This window comes from Saccopteryx leptura, chromosome 3, assembly GCF_036850995.1.
Source record: "Saccopteryx leptura isolate mSacLep1 chromosome 3, mSacLep1_pri_phased_curated, whole genome shotgun sequence".
In the NCBI taxonomy this organism is placed as follows: Eukaryota; Metazoa; Chordata; class Mammalia; order Chiroptera; family Emballonuridae; genus Saccopteryx; species Saccopteryx leptura.
Window position 1 is genome coordinate 293502698 of NC_089505.1, and position 25175 is coordinate 293527872.

General features: G+C 46.3%; 1 protein-coding gene across 2 annotated transcripts in view; it reads left to right on the top strand.

The window, feature by feature from the left end:
* Nucleotides 1-6149: 6149 nt before the first annotated feature.
* RMDN1 (regulator of microtubule dynamics 1) overlaps nucleotides 6150-25175 on the top strand; it is a 36268-nt gene continuing 17242 nt past the window's right edge. The window contains exons 1-2 of one of the 2 annotated variants that reach the window (XM_066378790.1): nucleotides 6150-6359; nucleotides 16647-16764. In XM_066378790.1, coding sequence (XP_066234887.1) covers nucleotides 6237-6359; nucleotides 16647-16764 — 241 coding nt within the window. In that variant the 5' untranslated portion in view covers nucleotides 6150-6236. The remainder of the gene's footprint in view (nucleotides 6360-16646; nucleotides 16765-25175) is intronic. The other variant, XM_066378789.1, reaches the window with a different exon arrangement.

Below are 25175 nucleotides of genomic sequence, written 5' to 3' on the forward strand. Positions count from 1 at the left end.
TGAACCTGCGTGGGCCAGGCAGCTGTGATGGTGGCCATGGATACTGGCTTTACAGTTCCCTTTTATGGTTTTAAGGTTTCGGCTTCCTGGAACACTCCTCCTTGGGAAGTTGATCAGCTTTCTGGAACTCTTCTGCCTCAGGGGCGATTATCCACTAAGTAAGGGTGAGGTCAGGCAGTCAGGTGGAACAACCAAAGGGCAGTTGGAATTTCTGGTAAATTCATATATCTATCAACACGTGCTTCTAGATTTTCAATAAACTAGTGACAGAAGCTTCCATCCTAGAGGGAAGACAAATAACAAGTGAGTTACTACAAATGAGTGAGATGATTTCAGATAGCCATAACTACCATGAGGAAATAGTAAGGGTGATTTGGGGGTCATGGGAGCTTATTTAGAACAAAGATTGAGGAAGGTCTAAAGTAGCAATATTTGGCCTGACCAGGCAGTGGTGCAGAGGATAGAGCATCAGACTGGGATGTGGAGGACCCAGGTTCCAGACCCTGAGGTTGCCAGCATGAGCGTGGGCTCATCTGGTTTGAGCAAGGCTCACCAGCTTGAGCACAAGGTCGCTGGCTCGAGCAAGGGGTCACTTGGTCTGTTGTAGCCCTACCCCTTGTCAAGGCACATGTGAGAAAGCAATCAGTGAACAACTAAGGTGCAGCAAAAAAGAATTGATGTTTCTCATCTCTCTCCCTTCCTGTCTGTCTGTCCCTATTGATAGATATATGAATTTACCAGAACTCCAACTGCCCTTTTGTTGTCCCACCTGGCTGCTTGACCTCACCCTTACTTACTGGATATCACCCCTGTGGCAGAAAAGTTCCAGAAAGCTGATCAACCGCCAAAGGGGGAGCATTCCAGAAAGCTGAAATACTAAAACCGCAGAAGGGACATTCCAGAACTTCTGACTCAGTACCCCCTCAGGCTCTCCCAAACCCTATAAAATCCACCTCATAATCTGTAACTGGTGCTCTTCTCCCTAGAGAAGTGCCCGGCAGGGTTCCTTTCTTCCTTTCAATAAAGCCTGTTACTCTGGTCTTTTTGGACTCCCATGGATTCCAACACCTATCTGTCCCTCTCTCTGACTCTCTGTCTCTGACACACACACACACACACACACACACACATACACACACACCACACAAAGTGGTGATATTTGAATTGAGATCTGAAAAATAAGGATAGAGCTAGTCATGCAAAGATCTGAGGGCACTGGGATAAAAGCAGGGGCAACTTGGCAATTTGCAGGGGCAGAAACAAGACCTTTGTGATCACAGCACAATGGGGAGGAAGAACAAGAGTTTTGTTTTGTTTTTACTAAAGGTTCATAAAAACAACCTTTTGTTTCATTCTTGATTATGCTTTGACATTTAAGTGAAGGTCTGCAGGCACCACTAATTTAACTATAATTTTCAGAATACATAATTTTCATACCTAACTTTCATGCCCTTTTATCTCCACTAGAATAGGAGGCAGTACAGAAAAGGAAATAGTTTTGTACTTTTAGTGTCCAATAAGCAATCTCATTTCAACATGTAGTTTACTGTACTCATTCTGTCTGCTCAAACTATAGTCTAAATTCTATTCTACTTGTGTTCTTGTTCCTTCCCCCACTTATTCCATACAAATTGGATGCACATTATGTGTCAGGCATAACAAGGTTCCAGAAACAAAGAATATGTATGGGACTCAACACCGGATAGACATTTTCATGGGTGTTAAAATGAATGAAATGTTCATGAAATCAATGGATTACACCAAATTTTTTGGCTCAAAACTAACAGTCACAGCCTGACCTGTGGTGGCGCAGTGGATAAAGCGTCAATCTGGAAATGCTGAGGTCGCCAGTTCGAAACCCTGGGCTTGCCTGGTCAAGGCACATATGGGAGTTGATGCTTCCAGCTCCTCCCTCCCTTCTCTCTCTCTGTCTCTCCTCTCTCTCTCTCTCTCTGTCTCTCCCTCTCCTCTCTAAAATGAATTAAAAAAAACCACTAACAGTCACATATTATGTCTCACAGCTTCTGTGTTGAGGGATTTAGGAATGGCTTAGCAGATGGTTCTGGCTTATCAACTTCATAACGTTGCCATCAGGTACTGGGCAGGGTTGCAGTCACTGCAGAGGACTGGGAGATCCACCTCCAAGGTGGCCTACTCGCAAGGAACAGTGATGCTGTGTGTTGGTGGGAGACCCCAGTTTCTCTCCTCATGGTCTTTCAGTAGGGATGCTTGAGTGTCGTAAGACCATGGCTGCTGACTTCCTCCAGGGTAAAAATCCAAGAGATCAAGGTGGAAGCTCAGTGACGTTTATAACTCAGTCTCAGAAGTCACACACCATCACTTCTGCAGCACTCTATTGGTCAAACAGACTAGCCTTGGTTAAATGTGCAAAGGATTCCCCAAAGGAGTAACTTCAGGAGGAAAAGATCATTGCCGGCCATTCAGAGGCTGGCTACTACAGATATCTAATAAACATTTCAAATCTAAATATACAAATAACACCTAATCTTTCTCCCCAAAGCTATTCTTTTCAGTCTCTTCTGTCTCAAGTAATGGCAGAATGTTCTTCCAGCTGTTCGGGTCAAAACGCTTGGAGTCATCTTTGAGTCTCTCCTCTCAGACCCATACGTATTTGACCTGGTCTGTCAGCTAATCTTGTCAACTCTATCTTCAAATATATCCAGATTCTGACCACTCATATCTTCGAGCCTAGTCCAAGTCACCACTATTTCTTTCTTTTTTTATTTTTTTTATTTTTCTGAAGTTGGAAACGGGGAGGCAGTCAGACAGACTCCTGCATGTGCCCTACCGGGATAAACCCAGCATGCCCACCAGAGGGTGATGCTCTGCCCATCTGGGGCATTGCTCTGTTGCAACCAGAGCCATTCTAGCGCCTGAGGCAGAGGCCATGGAGCCCTCCTCAGTGCCTGGGCCAACTTTGCGCCAATGGAGCCTTGGCTGAGGGAGGAGAAGAGAGAGACAGAAAGGAAGGAGAGGGGGAGGGGTGGAGAAGCAGATGGGCGCTTCTCCTGTGTGCCCTGGCCGGGAATCGAACCCGGGACTCCTGTATGCCAGGCTGACGCTCTACCACTGAGCCAACCAGCCAGGGCCACCACTATTTCTTTCTAGATTATTCTCATACCCTAGTAATTGCTTTGCTACGTGCTCCCTTTCAGTCTATTTTCAAAACAGTCAGAAGATCCAATTAATATTTAGATTATATCACAAACAATTAGACAAAGAAAACCCAAGTTCTTACAGTTGCCAACAAGGTCCTTCAATATTTGGTCCCTGTTAGGTTTGCAGTTTGACAAGAGGAATCTCACATTATTGCATCTGGGTGCTGATGGGCTGAGGTCAAAAAAGGCATCAGCCTCGATAGGAGGGAGTCTGGGGGTTTTATAGGGTTGGAAAGTTCTTGCTGATATGCAATGCATATTGGTTGGGAACTGGTAAAACTTCACCGCTCCTTGGATTTCAGGAGGGTCAATCTGCAGTTAGTTGGTTCCAGGCACACTAGAAAGGTGTTTACAGCCTTTGGGTCTCTCAACCACATGTGTTTCTTTTGGGTTAGACTTGGTCACTGTGATCTGCAAAGTCCTAATGAAAATAGAAGTTAGGAGGGGCAAAATGGAGTTTGTTCTATCTAATAGTCTCTACCTCCTCTCTGATCATCTCTCTCATACTCTTCCCTCTGCTCACTGTACCCCATTCATAGTGTACTAACCATTCATGGAAAGCGCCACTTGCCTTCCTAGTTCAGGCCTTTGCACTTTCCCTCTATATGAAATGCTCTGCTCTCCCACAGCTTCATGGCTCACTCCATTTCTTTGGGTCTTTATTCAAATGCCCCCCCTTCCCCAAGTGAGACTTTCTGGGGCCACCATCCTATTTAAAACTGCAATGCCTACACAGAAATGGACTCTCTACCCCTTCCTGCTTTATCTTCCACTTCCACATTTGCTGTGATCATCTATGATATCTTTTACTGTTTATCTTGTTTGCTATCATTCCCCAAGTAGGATACATACTGCATTAGAGATTGTTCATTCACATCTAGAAGAGTAACAGGCACATTATGCAATAAACACTTATTGAATGAAGAAATGGTGTCAGGACTTGTAGTAAGACAGAAATCAGACATGTCATTGAGTTTACAGTAAAGCAAAGGCATACATTACCAGTTCTTATCAACTGCAGCTCTAAAAATACTCAATTAACAAATAATCACAATATAAAAATGAAATTACAAAACATACTCAGAATCATAAAGGCTATGAAAGTATATTTGGGGAATGAAAAAAAGCTTCTCTGAGGAAGTGACATTTGGGCTGAGTTCTGAAAGATGAACAGGAATTAGCTCAGTAAAAAATAATAGAGCAGCATGGAGGAGTAGGAAGAAATCCTGACAGAATTCCTCCTGTGGGGAGGTCTGGGGCTCCTTGGAAGAAAGAGAAGATACTGTGCCTGGGGACAAGAGAAAAATACTGCAGATTTAAAGAGACTGAAGAAACATGACAATTACATGCAATAGGTAATCAGGATGCGATCCTAAGTTGGAGAAAAAAATAGTTGCTATAAAGAACAGCTTTGAGGTATACACTAAATAATAGCATTATGTCAATTTCTTGAATTTGATCATTGTATGGGGACTAAACAAGAGAACGTCTTTATCTCTAGGTATAGAGTCATGATATATGTAATCCACTTTCAAAAGGTTCAGAAAATACTATAGTAGTAGAAATATGTGCATATTATGCATAATATATGTAAAGAAAAACAAGTGTGCCTGACCAGGTGGTGGCGCAGTGGAGCCTTGGACTGGGATGTGCAGGCCCCAGGTTTGAAACCCCAAGGTCACCGGGCTTGAGTGTGGGCTTATCTGATTTGAGCAAGGCTCATTAGCTTCAGCCTAAGGTCGCTGGCTTGAGCAAGGGGTCACTTGGTCTGTTGTAGCCTTACCCCTCTTCAAGGCACATATGAGAAAGCAATCAGTGAACAACTAAGGTGCAGCAATAAAGAATTGATGTTTCTCATCTCTCTCCCTTCCTTTCTGTCCCTGTCTCTGTCACACACACATACACACACACACACACACACACACACACACACACACACAAAAGTGTGACAGAACATTAACAATGGCTGAATTAGGTGAATATGTGGGTTCCTGCAACTTTTCTAAGAATCTAAATTTTTAAAATGAAAATAATTAAAATTTCTCTCTGGCTGAAATATCAAAAACTCGATTTCAGAATTATCGTTACAGCCAGTGCAGTAACAGTCAGGTAGCTACCAGCGGCAATATGTAAAAGTGGCTCCCTCCCCGGAAAAAGACTAGGGTTCTGCATGTGTTGGAAAGAAAATGGTCAATCATTGATGAAATCCTAAAGAAATGTGACTTAGAGGGACGTGGGGAGGCAGCAATCCTAGGGAGGGCGCATTAGACTAAGGATTCCTGTCTCCCGACAAGGTAGCAGGGATGATCAAGTGAACTAAGTACGTGTTAATTCACTGTGCAGCAGAGGAGTAGTTAAAGAACTAGATAAATGCAACCTAATTTCTAAAACCTCCGTCTTGCCTCCTCGCCCGTCACTGATTTTCCTGTGTCCCATGCAGCGGGTCCTGCCTTTGCAGACGTGGGCTCTGAACTGGGATCAGGAACATTGGTTCCTGCGGTGAAAAGGGCTTGACAGTGTCTGCAGGGACCTGGGTTTCACCAGGATCCCTAGCTCCGGGCGCGGCCTCATTCTTCTTTCCCGGCCTACAGGAAGCGGCACTATTGCCCCGGCATCCGTCTGCCTGGGATCCCAGCAGTGTCCTTCCATGTGAGGGCGCCAGGACTGGGAATAACAAGCCTACGTCTTCTTTCACACGTAATACTCGGGCCTATTTCCGAGCATCCCATTCTGTCACGGTGACCAAGCTCTGTGCCCAAACCGTGACGAACGTGACACAGCCGAAGCACAAGCGAGTCTGGGGTCAGAGAAGCGCTCCCAGAGCCCCATACCCTGAGCGCAGGCGCGAGGGCCCGTTAGGCCCCACCCACTAGCCCCACCCACTCTGTATGCCCCGCCCACTGAAGCCCTGGAGTCTGAATTCATCTGCCTGAGGCTGTGCGCAAAACCGGTGCGCCGGAAAAGGTGCTGGCAGGAAGCGGGTGTGTGCGCTTTTTGCTCCGCCCCTCTCTCTCTGCGGTGGCGCCAGCGGCGAAGGGTCAAGTCTGCGAGGAGGTCATGGCGTTGGCCTTGCGGCTGTGGCGCTTTCTGCCTTCCGCACGGGGCGTGGGACCTCGGCTTCTGACTGGTTCTGCGGGCGGGCGCGGGGCGCGCGGGCCTCGGCGACCCGGCGGCTCTGAGGTAGCGTTCCGACTCCCGGGGAGGGGTAGATTGCGGATTTGTTACTTTGGGAGTGGCTGGAGGTGAGGTGGGCCCTGCGCCTGCGGCATGGTGTTTGAGCTGGGCGTTTCGTTACCTGAAAGTCGGAGCGCCCCCTCTCTGGTGGCTGTCGTGCTCACTGGTGGGGCAGAGCTTGGAAGACAGCGAGGCCAAGAGCTGGCGGCGCAGACGCGGGCCCTGGGCAGAGGGGGTGGACTCGGGAGACGGCGCCGCCCGGGTCCGCGGGCAGGGCACGGGCGCCCTGACCCTTTCGGTGTCAGCGCTCCCCGACCTGAGGTGGACCCTGCTGTCACCGTGCGGCGTCTAAGTGCCGCCTCGTGGAGCTTGACTCCCTCCGTGAGAGCTGTTACTTCAATTGTTTTCTTTAAGAGGTGCCGGGCTGGCGGCCGTGCGTCGCCCATGACCGCCGTGCTGAGACTCGGGCACCGAGCAGCGGCCTGGGACGGTGGAGAGGGAGAAACTGGGACAAGGAGCGCAGAGCGCGGTGTCCGCGGAGCGGCGCTGGCCACTGCGGCCCGGATTATGGTCTCCGCCTCTAGCTTGTTAGAATGGCGGCACCTATGACCACAGCAGCGTGTGCTTCACCTGTGTGCGTGTGCTAGGAAGCCAGTTCCCGCGGGCTTGCCGGAGAAAAGGTTCCTGTACAACTCCAGCCTGCTGGGAGCTACCAGTGTCCCTTGAAAAAACCTACTCAAGACAAACTGATGTCAAGAGGAAGAGAGCGGAAGCCTGCCAAAAGATGCCAAAACCCCCCCAACTCCTGAATTTCCTTCTCCCTCAGTTTTTATTGATCAGAATCAGAACAAAGGTAACAGGATTACAAGGGAGGGAGATCCGGTGATAAGAGGAAGGAAAGAATGACTGATGTATTTCTTGCTGACATGGAGAAAGGGCTACTTTGGGTCAGTACATTCTTACTCTTTTGCTAATGAACAAGCACAAAGGTAGGGGCAATCTAGAACCTTGAGGCTAATTTTCGAAAGCCCAGTCACATGCATTCCTCTGTGTTTGCACAAAGGTCATTTACACAGCTTCTTGGTGTTTGCATCCAAGAGACATTCACTCAGGGCTTTTAACTAAAGTTCCCCAATCCAAGTAATAGAGGGTTCAAGGTTAGATAGGTGATTCTCTACATGTTCACACTGCCACCACCTGCCGTGAAGCCCCTGGCATTGACAGCCTGCCTTCTCCCCTGGGACCTGGGATTTATAGGGTGTGGGGCTGTGTGTGGTCACCAGTGCTCCAGTTACGCCCCTGATTCTAGGCCTTTTATCAGGCCGGCTTTCCTCTGAGCACCAGAGCAGGAAGTGGGTGGGAGGTGTGTGTTCCCCAGGAGTATACAGGGTGGGGACTGAATCTGAGGGCTGAGAGGTGTTTCCTTTGCCTTCTGTACTTGTAATCTATGTTACAAAACACCTGTTGTCAGAGTCCTGGGACCCTTTTGGAGGTGAGGTGCCAAGGTGAAGAGAATGCACGCACAGCCAGTGTAAAGCCAGTAGCCACAGCCACCATCACAGCTGCCTGGCCCATGCAGGTTCGCATTTGATTGGGACAGACGGTAATGAAACAATGGAGCCAAGAACTGGTGGGCCGTTAGCTTTAATCCTAGCTTTAATCCCGCGGGCAAGAAATACATTCAGTGGGGAAACACTTCCCTTTCCATTCAGGGCTCCCAAAGCCACTGACTTCTCTGAGTTTCTTAGAATCAAAGGTTTCTACCTCACCAGCCTTATTCACCTCTGTTCCCCCTCTCTCTCTGCACAAACTGGCTTCTTCAGCACTCCACCATCTTGGCTGCTTCTCTGGCCTCCTCCACATGGCCCTTCTCTGCTCTCCTTTCTCTGCTTTCTCCTCTAATGTTGTAAAGCCAGAAGCCTCGCCACTATCACAGCAGCCTGGCCCATGCAGGTTTGCATTGGATTCGGACAGTCGGTAAAGAAACAACGGAGCCAAAAACTGATGAGCCATCTTCTTTAATCCTAGCTTGCACCTGGCGAGCAAGTAAAAACACACACTGGGCTCCAAAACCCACTCACATTCAGTGCTCACAAAGCTACTGACTTATCCGAGTTTCCTAGAATCAAAGGTTTTTAGCTCACCAGACTTATTCACCTCTGTTCCCCATCTTCTTCCTTCTCCCTGCATAAACTCTGCACAAACTGGCTTCTCACTCAACACTCCGCCATCTTGGCTGCTTCTCCTGGCCTCCTCCACGTGGCCTTTCTCTGCCCTGCTCTCTAATGCTAATCCCAGGAACCGAGAGCGCAAGCTCCCGCTCTGCCCCTATTTTATAGTGTAGAAATCCAAACCTTTAATCCAATATACAAAATAGGGAAGTCTCTAATACAAAGTCACTTATCAGAGACATGATGGGATTGTACCACCCCACATCAAAAAGGGTGGGGAAGGCTTAGTCCTAAAACCAAGCCCCAGGCTACAAGGATTCTGCCTGCCCCCAACACACATTAATATCACCTGGGTGACAGCCTCCACATGGGCAGCGCCATCTTTAACAAAGTGAGCATAATATATTTTATTTGCCCAACAAATGTTAATCTCAGGAACCAAGAGCGAGCCAGCTCCTGGTCTGCCCCACTTTTTTTTTTTTTGTATTTTTCTGAAGCTGGAAATGGGGAGAGACAGTCAGACAGACTCCCGCATGCGCCCGACCAGGATCCACCCGGCACGCCCACCAGGGGCGACGCTCTGCCCACCAGGGGGCAATGCTCTGCCCCTCTGGGGCGTCGCTCTGCTGCGACCAGAGCCACTCTAGCGCCTGGGGCAGAGGCCAAGGAGCCATCCCCAGCGCCCGGGCCATCTGTGCTCCAATGGAGCCTTGGCTGCGGGAGGGGAAGAGAGAGACAGAGAGGAAGGAGGGGGGGTGGAGAAGCAAATGGGCGCTTCTATGTGCCCTGGCCGGGAATTGAACCCGGGTCCCCTGCACACCAGGCTGATGCTCTACCGCTGAGCCAACGGCCAGGGCCTCTGCCCCACTTTTATAGTATAGAAATTAAAACCTTTTAATCCAATATACAAACAAGGAAGTCTGATGCAAAGTCACTTATCTGAGGCATAATGAGATTCCTCATAAGAGTGTACCACCCTACATCAAAAAGGATGAGAAAGGCTTAATCTTAAAACTAAGCCTTAGGGTATAAGAACCCTGCCTGCTTACAGCCTGTCCCCCACACCCAATGCAAACTATAAGTGAGCAAACCTGTATATCATATTTACAAACTTATTTGACCAACAGCGCTACAGAGTTATTAGGAGGTAACAGTGGGGAAGGTGAGGACGGCAGTGTTTGCATAGAGAGGGCATGCATAGGCCTTGAGGTAAGAAAAGGGGGTCTTGGTAAGGAGCTGAAAGGAGCTAGGGCATGGGTCAGGATCCTATGGCTCGTGAGCTAGATGTGGCTTTTTCGATGGCTGCATCTGGCTCGCAGACAAATCTTTAATAAAAAATAATGTTAAGCCCTGGCTGGTTGGCTCAGTGGTAGAGCGTCGGCCTAGCATGTGGAAGTCCCGGGTTCAATTCCCGGCCAGGGCACACAGGAGAAGCGCCCATCTGCTTCTCCACCCCTTCCCCTCTCCTTCCTTCCTCTCTGTCTCTCTCTTCCCCTCCCGCAGCCAAGGCTCCATTGGAGCAAAGATGGCCCGGGCGCTGGGGATGGCTCCATGGCCTCTGCCTCAGGCGCTAGACTGGATCTGGTCGCAACAGAGCGACACCCCGGATGGGCAGGGCGTTGCCCCCTGGTGGGCGTGTCGGGTGGATCCTGGTCGGGTGCATGCGGGAGTCTGTCTAACTGCCTCCCCGTTTCCAGCTTCAGAAAAATACAAAAAAAAAAAATAACATTAAAAATATAAAACATTCTCATGTATTATAATCCATTCATTTCCTACTGCTTATGTTCATGGTTGCGGGTGGCTTGAGCCAATCACAGCTGTCCTCCGGGACAACATCAAATTTTTATTGGATAATGCCTAAGGTACACAAGTCGTATGGCTCTCATGGAATTACATTTTAAAATATGTGGCGTTCATGGCTCTCAGCTAGGGTCTGGAGTGGAAAAGTAAACACGTGAAAGGTTGACAAATCAGCAGGCTGTTCTGTTACTGCACACCAGAACTCCCACAAGACGTTATTAGGATCCCTATCTGCCCCAGCTGCAATCAAATCTACCCACATCAATATTCAGGTAACTTTCACAAGCCCATTTCTCCTGCTAGTCGGGGTGGGGTGGGGTGGGGGTGGAACAGCACAGGCAGCAGCCCTTATAGCCTTACTTGACATCTCCATTCCAGAGAGCATGATGTCATTAGCTTCTATGTCCTGCAGCTGCACCAAGCAGGCTGCCAGAGGCTCTGGGTTTCTGCCTGAATTTCACCCCCAACACCATCACCTCTGCCTAGGTGTAGAGCTAGACCAGAGAGAGTTCCACTACCTGGGGAGGGGGTTGTGCCTGTCCCTAAGAGTCTCTTGGTGGATCTTTACCCTCTTGGTGACCACTGGCCAGGCTCCAAGTGTACAGAGGGCAGTTGCAGCTTGAACTTACCCCTCAGAAGAGTTGGAAACGCCTGCTCCCACCGACTCAGAGCCACTCCGCCCGCATGGATGCAGCTACGTGTTCCCCACCCGCTTTGGCTTCTATGGCTGCTGGCTCTTGGCCTGAAGCTGACTCTTGAGCTCCTGAACCCGTAGTTGTCTCTCCAACAGTTATTGCTGCCAACGTTCAGCTTCCAGGGCAAACTGCAACTCACGAACCCACAATTCCTTCTGCAGAGACCGCTCCAGTTCCATCCACCATTGGCACTTGGGTGCTTAGTCTGCATCTCACACTGCAGCTCTCAAACCCGGTCAGCCTGCTCCAGCACTCACTCCAGTTCCCACTATGTCATTGACACTCGATATGCAGCTCATCCCAGAGCCCTTGACCTTGCTCAGCTCACACAAGAGTTCTTGGTTTCTTCTCACAGGATTATAAAAGACACCCAGCCAACGGTCCCCAACGGCTGAGCCACTGGGAATAGCCACTCCTCTATTCCACCCCTCAAGGGTTTTGGTTGCTCCATACCAACCTGCTCCGAATCTTGCCCACTGTGCCAGATGTGATGCTGGTAGCCAAGGCTAGGCAGGTCCACATTGGATTTTTACCAGGCAGACATTAGAAAAACTGTGAAGCAGGAAAGTGTTGGGCCATTCCATTTAATAAAGTCTCACAATGGCGGACGAGCACACAGGCAGAGGAAACCACCTCTCAGGCAAACAAACAGCAAAATGACCACAGTGGTGGGCATGCAATCTGCCATCTACAGTCTCCTCTCCTTGAGCACAAGGACCCATAGCCTCACCTAGGCCATACACAGGTGTTACTGCCATGCGCTCACGTACGAAGGCAATCGGTAAACCAGTGAGCAAGCCTAAGACAGCTGCCCCACAGGTGTCCAGTGTGGGATTCATACTCTTTGCTCCTTGGGGAAAAATATCCTCTGATTGTGGGTGGGTGCTGTGTGAACAGTGGAGTCACTCCACTCGGTGTTGGGTTCTGTCAGAGGAGATTGTTGTAGTGTAGATGTGGTGTGTCTGTGCAAGAGTTGTGTCAGGGCCCTCCTCCATCACCCTCTGGAATAGGAACCTGTTGGTGCCACTGGAGATCACTGACCACCACCACGTTCTGAAAACAAACCAGTTTTATTCTAAAGGTTATAGGAAACCATGAAAGAGTTAAACAGACTTTTTTTGATAGGATTTGCATTGAAAACCACTGTAGTGTCAAGAGTGGATAGGGGCTGGTGGATGCTGGAGACCCATGTGAGAGATCATTGCTGTAGACAGGTGAGCAGTGTGGTGGCGTGGACTATGGTGGTGGCCATGGAACTGAAAACCAGTGGGTGTAATTGGAGGCTGTTAAATGGAGGTGAACGATGTGGACTCAAAAGATGGGTTTGGTTTGGGGGTTAGAGGGAAGGGCCAAGGAAGTGGCTCAGGTTCCTGGCTAGAGGACTGTATGGGTGGTGGTCCTGTTTCCTGGGATTGACTGTAGAAGGTGATCTGGGGGCTCAGATGTATGTTTCAGGATATTTAAGGTGAATGCGATGAGCTGGACAAGGTGACGTATAGACATATTGGAGAGATCTGGTGTTTACCTTATGAGGCCTGGGCTGAAGGAGATACAGATTCAGGAGACTTCAGCATGTAGTTGTAGGTAATACTATGTTAATAGTAAGACCAGGAGAAGGCCTGGTCCCGACCATGGAGGAATTCCAGCATTTAAAAGGAGGAACTGGTAGGAAGTTAGGAAACCAAGAGATGGTGGGTGACACCTTCCTATTTATGTAGTGATGAGTTTGTAGTTTTGAAGTCTTTGTAGCTTGAAGTTAGTATAACATTAAGAAAAAGACATGCTGAAGAGATAGCTTCTTTTTTCTGTTCAACAAACTTTTGGGGCAATATATTATTTGAAAGGCATTGTACTATATATATGAGGGGAAGTGGCACATTTCAGCTATCTCAGTCACACAAGATGTTAGCATTTTGGAGTGTCCCTGAGCCCTGATTCTTTTAGTTCCAGAAACATCATTTTATCTACTTCCCCAGAGAGGAGCAGAAAGCTGCTTCACATTAACCAAACAGGTAAAGTCCAACTGCAAACCGTTCATTAATTTACGATAAGACTTGTAGATGTCAGCTGCCCAGCAGTTCATTTCTCCAAGAAAGCCAGGATACGGTTTATTTAGCATGTCAGCAAAGAGAGTCCATCCCCTAATGCAGGGGTCCCCAAACTACAGCCCACGGGCTGCATGCGGCCCCCTGAGGCCATTTATCCGGCCCCCACTGCACTTCCGGAAGGAGCACCTCTTTCATTGGTGGTCAGTGAGAGGAGCACATTGACCATCTCATTAGCCAAAAGCAGGCCCATAGTTCCCATTGAAATACTGGTCAGTTTGTTGATTTAAATTTACTTGTTCTTTATTTTAAATATTGTATTTGTTCCCGTTTTGTTTTTTTACTTTAAAATAAGATATGTACAGGTGGCCCTGGCCGGTTGGCTCAGCGGTAGAGTGTCGGCCTGGCTTGCGGGGGACCCGGGTTTGATTCCTGGCCAGGGCACATAGGAGAAGCGCCCATTTGCTTCTCCACCCCCCTTCCTCTCTGTCTCTCTCTTCCCCTCCCGCAGCCAAGGCTCCATTGGAGCAAAGATGGCCCGGGTGCTGGGGATGGCTCCTTGGCCTCTGCCCCAGGCACTAGAGTGGCTCTGGTCGCTGAAGAGCGACCCCCCGGAGGGGCAGAGCATCACCCCCTGGTGAGCAGAGCGTCGCCCCTGGTGGGCGTGCCGGGTGGATCCCGGTCGGGCGCATGCAGGAGTCTGTCTGACTGTCTCTCCCCGTTTCCAGCTTCAGAAAAATACAAAAAAAAAAAAAAAAAAAAAAGATATGTACAGGCCCTGGCCGGTTGGCTCAGTGGTAGAGCGTCGGCCTGGCGTGCAGAAGTCCCGGGTTCAATTCCCGGCCAGGGCACACAGGAGAAGCGTCCATCTGCTTCTCCACCCCTCCCCCTCTCCTTCCTCTCTGTCTCTCTCTTCCCCTCCCGCAGCGAGGCTCCATTGGAGCAAAGATGGCCCGGGCTCCTTGGCCTCTTCCCCAGGTGCTAGAGTGGCTCTGGTCGCCACAGAGCGATGCCCCGGAGTGGCAGAGCGTCGCCCCCTGGTGGGCGTGCCGGGTGGATCCCGGTTGGGCGCATGCGGGAGTCTGTCTGACTGTCTATCCCTGTTTCCAGCTTCAGAAAAATACAAAAAAACCCAAAAACTAAAATAAGATATGTGCAGTGTGCATAGGGATTTGTTCTTAGTTTTTCTTTATAGTCCGGCCCTCTAACGGTCTGAGGGACAGTGAACTGGCCCCTGTGTAAAAAGTTTGGGGACCCCTGCCCTAATGAGTAGTTTCCTCAAGTCTGTGCAGCCTTTCTCCTATGTGATCTGCCTGCCAGAGCAGGTAAACTAAAGGACTCACTGATAAAAGCTTAGTCTTTTTCCTCTTTTTCTGAGTACCACCATCACCGCAAGTGTGCACATACACACACCTATACCCACTGTCCCACCCCACCTTGCTTCTCTTTGTTAAATACAGATAAACTAAGAAAAATCAATGTTAAATATGAGACTACGACCCTGGCCGGTTGGCTCAGTAGTAGAGCATCGGCCTGGTGTGCAGGAGTCCTGGGGGTTTGATTCCCGGCCAGGGCACACAGGAGAAGCGCCCATCTGCTTCTCCACCCCTCCCCCTCTCCTTCCTCTCTGTCTCTCTCTTCCCCTCCCGCAGCCGAGGCTCCATTGGAGCAAAGTTGGCCTGGGTGCTGAGGATGGCTCCATGGCGTCTGCCTCAGGCGCTAGAATGGCTCTGGTTGCAACAGAACAATGCCCCAGATGGGCAGAGCATCGCCTGCTGGTGGGCATGCCGGGTGGATCCCGGTCAGGCGCATGCAGGAGTCTGTCTGACTGCCTCCCCCGTTTCCAACTTCAGAAAAATACAAAAAGAAAAAAAATATGAGACTACATCAAGTTTTGTTTTGCTGCCTTGTTGATTTGTCTTGAATCCAGCTTTGTGCAATGTACCAAATACTCAAGAATATAAATAAAGCACTCACAAGCTACAGTAGGCAGGATTCCTCATTCCTACTCTGGATAATCATTAGACATTAAATGTGGATCAGGTGTGGGTTAAAGGAGACTGGAGAGTCACTCAGTTGTGTTTTTGTTAACCTACAGAAACAATGGCTGTCTTGGATGATTTCGAGGGACTTGTTTTACTACCACATGGAGAAAGTGTTGGAGAAAGGTGTTGGTCAGGCAGCTGCATTTGGGATTCTGAAGTTTAGGGGAGACAACCTGGCTTGGATCACACGTGCAGGTTTTGGCATGCTGACGGCATTTAAAGTGATGAAACAAAGTGCGATTACCAGAATACTACAAATCAAATAGGAGAAAAGCAGGTCTGGGGCTAAGCAGGATACACCTGAGCAGGGAGGTATTGGAGATGAGGAACCAACAAAAGAGCCAAGAAAGTAAGTGTTCAATCAGGAGGAAATTCAGGAGACTAGTATTTCAGAAGCCCTGAGAAGAGTGTGTCAAGAGTGAGAACAACAGGTGCTGAGGGAAGGGGCTGGATAGGTTCCAGAGGCAGGAACTCATCATCGTGACTGTGCCAATGGGGGTGGGTTTAAAGGTTTGTGCAGTGTCTTACATGTTGCGTGTTATACATGTGCTGTTTATTGTGTGTCTTGGATTTTATTAAAGTGACTTTAAAAAAATCTAACATCCATTTGTGATTTAAGAAAAAAGAGGATGGAGTGATCTGCTGTCATGCTGTTGATGGGTCAAGTGAGATGAGAATTGAGAATGGCCACAGGAGGTAGAGCCCTTGAACTAGCCAAACACCCACAGGAGAGTAGGGCTACCAGTGAGTGTAGTTCCTGTGAGCTTGAGAAAGAGTGGGAGGAGGAGGTGGAGATCTTAAGAATACAGAAAACTTTTTTTTTTTTTTAAGAATTTTGCTGAAAAAAGTCGGAAGTGAGACTGAAGGGAGATGTGAAGTCAGCAGGAAGCTGTTTGCTCTTTGCTTTGGGAAAGATCACAGATTCCAAAGATGGTACCACTTGTTTTTATACTGATGGAACTGAAGCAGCAGAAAGGGAAAGGGAAATTACGCTGTCATGGGAAGGTGAGACCCACATGTGTTCTCCCCTGTTGGTCTTGAGGGTCTGGCCGTAGTTGTGAAAAGGAATTTCTAAGTCTGTTTGTATTACTCTTTATTTTGTTCGTTGTTTACTGAAAACGGTTTGTAAATCATTTTTGAAAATATCTTTACTTAAAACCATGTATACTTTTTTATGGGTAGTAATTACTATATTTAATATTTTTCTTCTTGTGCAATCTTAAGACATTTGGTGGTGTCTTATTTTATTTCAAACAATTATAATATCCATGCCTCCTCCGCCCAGCAGTTATCAACATGACTGATTTTTAGATAAGCTGCCACCCTTAGCCATTTTTATAGATCTTAACAGGATATGCTCTTCCTACAAAGTAATGTGAAATAGTTTTATTGGAGAAATGATGAGGTTAATTTTAAGTTTCTAGTATTCTTAGGATTGAAGCTTTGGGGGTGGAAGAAAAAATGTAATTTTTGCTTGGTTGTAGCAGTTGCTTCAAATTTTCTGTTTGATGACCTCTGACCATAATTGTTTTTACAGGTGATGGGAAACCCAGGGACTTGCAAAAGAAGCCTTATCTTCTCAGCCTTGTCTTATTTGGGTTTTGAAACTTACCATCTCCTTTCTTCAGCTGCTACAGTTCATGCCACAGCAAAAGGTGAGTCAGCTAAACATCTAGAACAGTAATTTATGGTTATTATTTTTGAATAGATGTTGAAACTAACATTGTTATAGGTGAGATTATTGTCTGCTTTCCTCTACTAGTCAGTCTGGTGTACTATATTTTCCCATGAATAAGCTGCACCCTAATTTTGGGGCCCGAAATTTGAAAAAAAATGTATTATTAAATAAAGTTATTGAACTCAAGTTTTATTTATAAACTTCATAAACTCCTCCTCTGCATGAAAAAGTGGGAAATGCAAGTAAAAAAACTACAACCACTGTATAAGATGCACCCAGTTTTTAGACCCCAAATTTATGTATTTATTTTTTGTATTTTTCCAAAGTTAGAAGTGCAGAGGCAGTCAGACAGACTCCCACATGCACCTGACTGGGATCCACCCGGCATGCCCACTAGGGGCCGATGCTCTGCCCATCTAGAGTGTTGCTCCATTGTGGCCAGAGCCATTCTAGTGCCTGAGGCGGAGGCCATGGAGCCATCCTCAGCACCTGGGCTAACTTTGCTCCAGTGGAGCCTTGGCTGCAGGAGGGGGAGAGAGAGAAAGTAAAGAGGGGGAAGGGTGGAGAAGCAGATAGGTGCTTCTCCTGTGGTCCCTGACCCAGAATCGAACCCGGGACTTCCACACGCCAGGCTGACACTCTACCCTACCACTGAGCCAACTGGCCAGAGCCCCAAATTTTTACGTCTTATATATGGGGAAATATGGTATATTCTAATAACTACAGCTCCTTCAGTGAGAAACACTCAATACAATATAATTTTATGGGATGCTTGGGCTAAGAATATTTGATACATTTTTTTTAAAGGTTTGAGGGACTGTGGAGGGAAAAGGAATATCCCAGAGACCTATCTGGCCCACAGACCCTTAAGTACTTACTCTCTGGATCTGTATAGAGGATTTGTCAATCCCTGCTTTATAATGAATGATAAAATGAGTCTTGTTTCCTTATTGCTCAGGTGTTACCCTCTTCTTGATACAGTTAAAAAAGTCCAATTACTTTGAGATTGAAATGTTTATAAACAATGCAACTTGATACTAAATATCTAATAAGTGGTTGAAAAGTAGAAAAATAACATCAAATTTCTTATTTGGAATTATAGACAAATAGGTATGCATTAAGAGTTGCCATAGTTAAAAAATTAAATTTAGTTAAGCTGCAGACAGAGCCAGAATTTCAGCATATTAGAAAAGTCCTTTCATTTATGGCTTAAGCCTTTTTTTCACACTCCCCACTTTTTAATCATCAAGGAGATTGGGGAGGTTACAGGTCCTATTTCCCAGTCAAGGCACACATAGGAGTGGCTCGATGCTCCTGTCTCTCTCCCTGCCTCTCTCATAAGAAAGAGATTGGAAAAAGTAGCAGAGGTTTGATTTTGAGTAGGTGTTCTTATTAAAGTTCTGGTAGATGAAGAATTTTAGAATGTTGGCTAAAAACTACTAGTGACCGATTTATCTGTGACTATTTAAAAAAGCAGATAATTGAGAACTGTTGTGTGTTTTTTATTTCTTTTTTTATAATGTGTCATTTTTATGAAGGATAGAATAGAGGACTTGGCTTTGTCATTGGCTCAATGGCGTTTTGGCAAATAAAACAACTCAACTCTTTAAAGCTCCCTGGGTGTTTCACCGCGGCTTTAGTATTCACAGCAACCTTGTAAAGTGTACGACAAGTGTATTATCACATTATAATACTAATATTTTAGAAACTTACCTTGAGAGGTGTGCTCAGTGGTTGCACTTTTAAGGTGTGTGTGTTTGTGTGCATATGTATGCACATGCATTTGTTCCACTATAATACTAATTTGTGAATAGACACTCACCAAGTTAAATTTTCTCAAAGTCAGAGTGTCAGAGCAGAGATCAGAACTCTTCCCTCTCCTGGTCGTCTGCGTCAGTGCCCCGCATTGCAGGAGTGAGTGCGGCGTGCTGGTGCTCCCAAGCAGCAGACAACAGTACTTTGAAAGGCAGAGCCCAGGTTACTGTTAGCCTGTGGCCCTGGTCCTTTTTTCAGAAGTGTCTTAATGACTGTGGGGCAGCTGTGCTAGGCTTGTTCTCTGGTTTACCAGCTGCAAGCCCTTTGCTTGATTAGTGCGTAAGCACCTGGCAGAGGCACATGTGTATGGCCTTTATAAGGCAGTCGGTGCTTGTGCTCGGGGGTATTGCGGATGTGCGGATTGCCTGCCGACCGCCGTGAGGGGCCATTTTGCTGTTTGTTTGCCTGAGAGGCAGTTTCCCCTGCCTTTGTGCTTCTCCACCATTGTGAGACTATTAAACAGAATGGCCCAACCCTTTCCAGCTCCACCGTTTTTCTACCATCTTCCCAAATCCAATGTGAACCTGCCTGGCCTCAGCCATCGGCATTACACTGACATAAAATTGCTGCATAGTCAGTAACATTCAAATAACTTTTTAAGGTGCTGGGGCCTAGTGAGGCCTGCCTGAGCTGGGTGTGGCTCTGCACATCTGCATGGTGGGTGGAGGGGTCTCGAGCCATCTGCTTTTTTTTTTTTTTAATTTTATTTATTTATATTTTTTACAGAGAGGGAGTCAGAGAGAGGGATAGACAGGGACAGACAGACAGGAACAGAGAGAGATGAGAAGCATCAATCATTAGTTTTTCATTGCGTGTTGCAACACCTTAGTTGTTCATTGATTGCTTTCTCATATGTGCCTTGACCGTGGGCCTTCAGCAGACCGAGTAACCCCTTGCTGGAGCCAGCGACCTTGGGTCCAAGCTGGTGGGCTTTTGCTCAAACCAGATGAGCCCGAGCTCAAGCTGGTGACCTCTGGGTCTCGAACCTGGGTCCTCTGCATCCCAGTTCGACGCTCTATCCACTGTGCCACCGCCTGGTCAGGCGCCATCTGCTTTTGAGTGAGCACAGGAAGCTGGTCTCAGGGCTCCTGCAGACCAGCTGGAGGTGCCTGCCTGCATGGCTCCCTGTTCCTGCAGGCAATGCCTGTTCAAATGGCAACTGTCAGGGGTGAGCTTAGGCAGCGTTTCCCTTCTGAGGAGACCTCTCCTTGCAGTGAGACCTCCAATGCAGGAACCAGGCCTGTGCCATCAGCACCTTGTGAGAGCTTGAGTGACAGACAGCCTTTGTGGTGTTGGTGAAGGCAGAGAGCAGGGTGCCCTGGTGGGTCTTCTGCAGAGGCGACCTCGTCACTGCAGATTCCCACCTAGTGATCAGCAGGCTCACGCCCCAGGGCAGGAGAAACACACCTTGATGTAGTCAGGCAAAATATGTCCATCTTTATGTTAATGATTCCCAGTGTCACCTAGTGTCATCCCTGCTGCACACTGATTGTCGTTTCTAGTCCTCTGGAGTCTGCGCATCTGTAGCTTGGAGTGTATTCCCAAAAAACATGTCAGTGGAAGTGGTGTAATCTGTGTCCATTTCATTTGGGTAGAGGCTTGGTGTCTACTGAAGGGCACGGGGACACAGTACCCTGTGCAGAGAAGCAAAAGACCTGAACTTGTTTACAAAAAAGGAGAAAGACCCTGAGCAGGGGGGAGATGTCCACATAGGCTAGGGGTGGTGGAAATGAAAGGGTTCCCTCACTGGGCTCTTAGCCCCTCTCTAGCTGACCTAAGTGAGGCATTTTGAAGAATCTTAGGAGAGCGCAGGACATCTCCACCGTGAGTAGGGGCTTCTGGGAATAACTGTCCTGGGAGAGCATGACACTGCGACCCTCATAAAGATGACACTGACCCTGATGAGGAGGCTCGTTTGAAAAAGAGCACAGAAAAATCTTGGCAAGTTCAGTAGGAGCTTAGGCTTTAAACTACGGCCCAAGGGCTGCATGCGGCCCCCGCCGCAGTTCTGGAAGGGGCACCTCTTTCATTGGTGGTCAGTGAGAGGAGCACTGTATATGTGGTGGCCCTCCAACAGTCTGAGGGACAGTGAACTGGCCCCTTGTGTAAAAAGTTTGGGGACCCCTGCCAGTGAGTCTAAACTAATTAAAGCTGCCATTCTGAAGTTAATTGAAGAGATGGTAGTTACAGAATTTTATATATATATATAAAATATATATTATTTATTTATTTTCATTTACAGAGACAGAAAGAGAGTCAGAGAGAGGGATAGATAGGGACAGACAGACAGGAACGGAGAGAAATGAGAAGCATCAATCATTAGTTTTTCATTGTGACACCTTAGTTGTTCAATGATTGCTTTCTCCTATGTGCCTTGACCGTGGGGCTACAGCAGATCGAGTAACCCCTTGCTCGATCCAGCGACCTTGGGTCCAAGCTGGTGAAGTCTGCTCAAACCAGATGAACCCGCGCTCAAGCTGGCGACCTCGGGGTCTCGAACCTGGGTCCCCCGCATTCCAGTCTGACGCTCTATCCACTGCGCCACCGCCTGGTCAGGCAGTTACATAATTATATATCAAACGTTTGACTTCATAAAAGTCGCGAGAGGTAATGGCAGAACTACTGAGCTCTGCAGCTCTTCTGCTTAGCATCCAGGTGCTGGGTTGACTCGTCACAATTCCAGGTGACTGCCCCAAAGGGGTTTCTGGTACTTCTACTGTAAAAAAGTACTTGCTTTCCATGTGTATGCAGTTGTCATTTGGCCCACAGTGTGCATGATGTGCATGATGTCTATGTGTACTGTGTTACAGAATCTTTTTTATCCAGTGCTAATTTCATTGGCTGGCTTATCCCATTGTTCATTTATATGCTATACAGAGGAACTCACAACTTTCTCTACAATGTAAAACTAAAATTACACACATATAGAAATAACTCTTAAGTGTTAGTCCAATCCTAGCACTAAATAAAACCTTGAAAATAAAGAACATTTTACTATTCCAAAGCATAACTTATTTGAAAACTATTCATTGTTTTTATGTTATTTTAATGAAACCTGCCTTATGATTTAGAATTTTTTTATATTTAATCATATTTTGAGCACTTGAAAAGTTAATGCAGAATATGGATGTGATTTTCTTTAAAAAAAACACCTCAATCTTATAATTAGTTGATTGACATGTTTATTTAAATTGTTTATCAGATGAGGCTGTAGCCCTTGGGAAAAAATCAGTTATTGATAAAATATAGAAGCCATGTTTATTACAGCTTAGAAAATGATCCATGTTCCTATGAAAACGACTTCACTGGTCGCTAGTTTTCCTTTGTCTTCTCCCTCCTTTGTTGTGCTGTGGTTCTCATTTTCCATTTTTCTTGAAATTGGTCTTCAAGTAATTCCATTCATCAGAACTTCTGCTTAATTCTCTTTAGGTCTGCTTCATGTTCATTTTGAAACCTATTAAAGATTTTATTTTCATTCATACTGGGATTAAGTTATATTCTGAAGTGAGGCATTTTTAGAAATTAAGGGCATATGAGTTTTTGACATTCCAGTTGGATGGGATTTTGGGACTCATTTTTTAATGGTAATGTCTCTGTTTGCCACAAGATTGTGCCAAATACCTGCTCATCAGTGGTAACTGAAGTACCACAGTAGAAAGTTTTCTATTTTCTTAAGATAGACAAAATTTAAAGCCCCTAGAGATATGCTGACAAATTCATAGTACTGAGGGCGTGTGTGTGAGTGAAAATTCACTTCTAAATGAGTAAGTGGCTCAACCTGAATGACCTTCATAAACGCTTCCATTGTCTCTTCAACCTGTTATCTTGTTTTCTCTTTCCTGATGACCATGCAGAGCTGGGGGGGGGGGGGGGGGTCAGTGCTCCTTCACAGATTGAATTAATTTGGGGGATTATTGGTGTGAAAATTTTGCCTTAAATTTTATGGTATTTTTGGTGCTTAGACCCATCAGGAGCTAAAGAAATCTTAGAGTCTTTAGAAAATGTAGACACTCATTTTCTGCTAAGTCCCTTATGGGAAAACGTCTGAAATAGAGTTGCTTTACCTGCATAGGGGGGCTCACCTGGCTCAGAGTGCACTTAGCAAGACAAACTGCATTCCTACCGGCAGTCAGATCATTGGCTGTTCTTAATTTGCCCACTTAAAAAAAAAATTGAAAAATTCAAGATTTATGATCTTGTACATACTCATTTTAGGCTGAATTTAATATTTCACTGTCCAGGTTGTAAGTGAACTAATAACTCAGTTCCTCTTGGGATATGTGTTGATTACTGAAGTTGAAAAGTAATTTACTTTAAAAGTTTATTACATTTTATAGAATATGGTCTCTTTAAGTCAGTAACATAGCTTGTTTTTAAATATTTTCAGGAAAAGTGCAGAGCATTAAGTAAAAAACAACTGATTTGCAGAGATGTGAGTGGCCTCCACGCTCCCCCGTAGAGCCTGTGTGAGTCTGTAGTGTCAGAGTAAGTGCATCTTTTTTACAAGTTACACTGAGTGATTTTAGAAATTTCTGTTCAGTCAGGAAAAAAACCTTTTTAAAGCATGGATACTATTGCTTATAGTATTATACTGAATAATAAAGAAATTGGAGATAATTGATTTAATAAATTATAAAAGAATAATATACACGACACAATTAAATTATTTTAAATTACTCATTAGATTTCTACATTTTTCTGTTGCTACAGATGATCGCTGTAGAGTCCTGGCTCATGTTAAGGACAGCAGTCTCTCTCTAAGGCCCTCGGGGCAGGGAGTAAAGTCAGTGAGTAGAAGTACCCAGGACTTTACTGTTCCACACACCATGTACACATTCAGATATGCCCAGTCGGTATATTGACTGTCGTGTAAGCTTTCTGTCGCCACTGGAACAAGTTTCCACAAACTTAGTGACTTAACACAAATCTATTATCTTCCAGTTCATAGTTCAGAGTCCACAATGGGTCCCAGTGGGTTCAGAGTGAGGAACTGGCAGGGCTGTGTCTTCTGGAGGCTCGAGGGGAGAAGCTCCTGGTGTTTTTGGCTCTTGGAGACTGTCCGCATTCCTTGTCTGAAAGTCCCTTTCCTCCACGTCCATAGCTCCAGTCCTCTGTCACTCTGGCCTGTTTCCCTTGTCCTACTTCCTCTTTCTTCTTCTGCCTCCCTCGCCCACTTCTAAGGACTCCTGTGATTTTCTTGGGCCCACCTGACTAATCCAAGATCATTTCCTATTTTGATGTTAGCTGGTGAGCAACCTTTACTTCTGTCTATAAACTTAACTCCCATTTATCATGTGAACTGCACATTTTCACAGGTTCCAGGGGTTGGGATGTGGACACAACTGGGGCCATTGTTCTGCCTGCCACAAATATCGACAGGAATGCTAAGACTGCTACTTTTTTTTTTTTTGTTTGTTTGTTTACTTACTCCTTTTTGTAAGAACTTTTGGGTTGTCCTAACACAGATTTGGAGAATCAGCAACTGATAAAAACGTAGAATAAACTGGAAGCAAACTTAAGAAAATTAACCAGCTGTGTGAATATTATTAATCTAGCACCTAACCACATTGAAGTAAGATTGAAGAAGAAAAAAATAAGCCTTTTGGGTTACTTTGTATTTTTCCGAAGCTGGAAACGGGGAGTCAGTCAGACAGACTCCCGCATGCGCCCTACCGGGATCCACCTGGCATGCCCACCAGGGGCGACGCTCTGCCCATCTTGGGGTGATGCTGTGCCGCAATCAGAGCCATTCTAGCGCCTGAGGCAGAGGCCACAGAGCCATCCTCAGCGCCCGGGCAATCTTTGCTCCAATGGAGCCTTGGCTGCGGGAGGGGAAGAGAGAGACAGAGAGGAAGGAGAGGGGGAGGGGTGGAGAAGCAGATGGGCACCTCTCCTGTGTGCCCTGGCCGGGAATCGAACCCGGGACTCCTACACGCCATGCCAGTGCTCTACCACTGAGCCAACCGGCCAGGGCTCTAGGGTTACTTTGTATTGTCATTTAATTTTTCTTAAATTCATATGTTAACTTAATAAAAAATATTTTACATGATTGTGTCATAAATGCATGAATTTTTTTTTCTACTTGATATAGGTTTTAATATTTCAAAAACTTTAACTTCAAATACACTATGATTAACTAAAGCATTCCACGATAAACTAAACACATTAGAATGTTAGGTCATTCGTAGGAATGAATAGTAAGTAAGCACCCTTATAAAAGAGAAAAATCAGTGTCTGTTCCTTAGTTATAATTGGAATATCCTGAAATTCAGACTTAATTTTTTTTTAGTAACAGATTGATTTCAGAGCTTTACACTGTCTATAGGTTTATGTGTTTGGGGTAATATGTCAAGTAGTTAATGAGTTGGTTGGGGTATAGTGTCAGTGAAGTAAGTTTCAGATTCTTGTGTAATTTCATTTAAGTTTTTGATGACAGATTTGGTTTTTTTTTTCCATAAAATGTCTTATCAGTTAGGTCATAAAGAGAATCTGCTAAAACTGTGTGGTTCAGTCCATGCAAATTAATAATTATCAATACTTATTAGTGGATGTTGTATCACTATTTTCTACCAT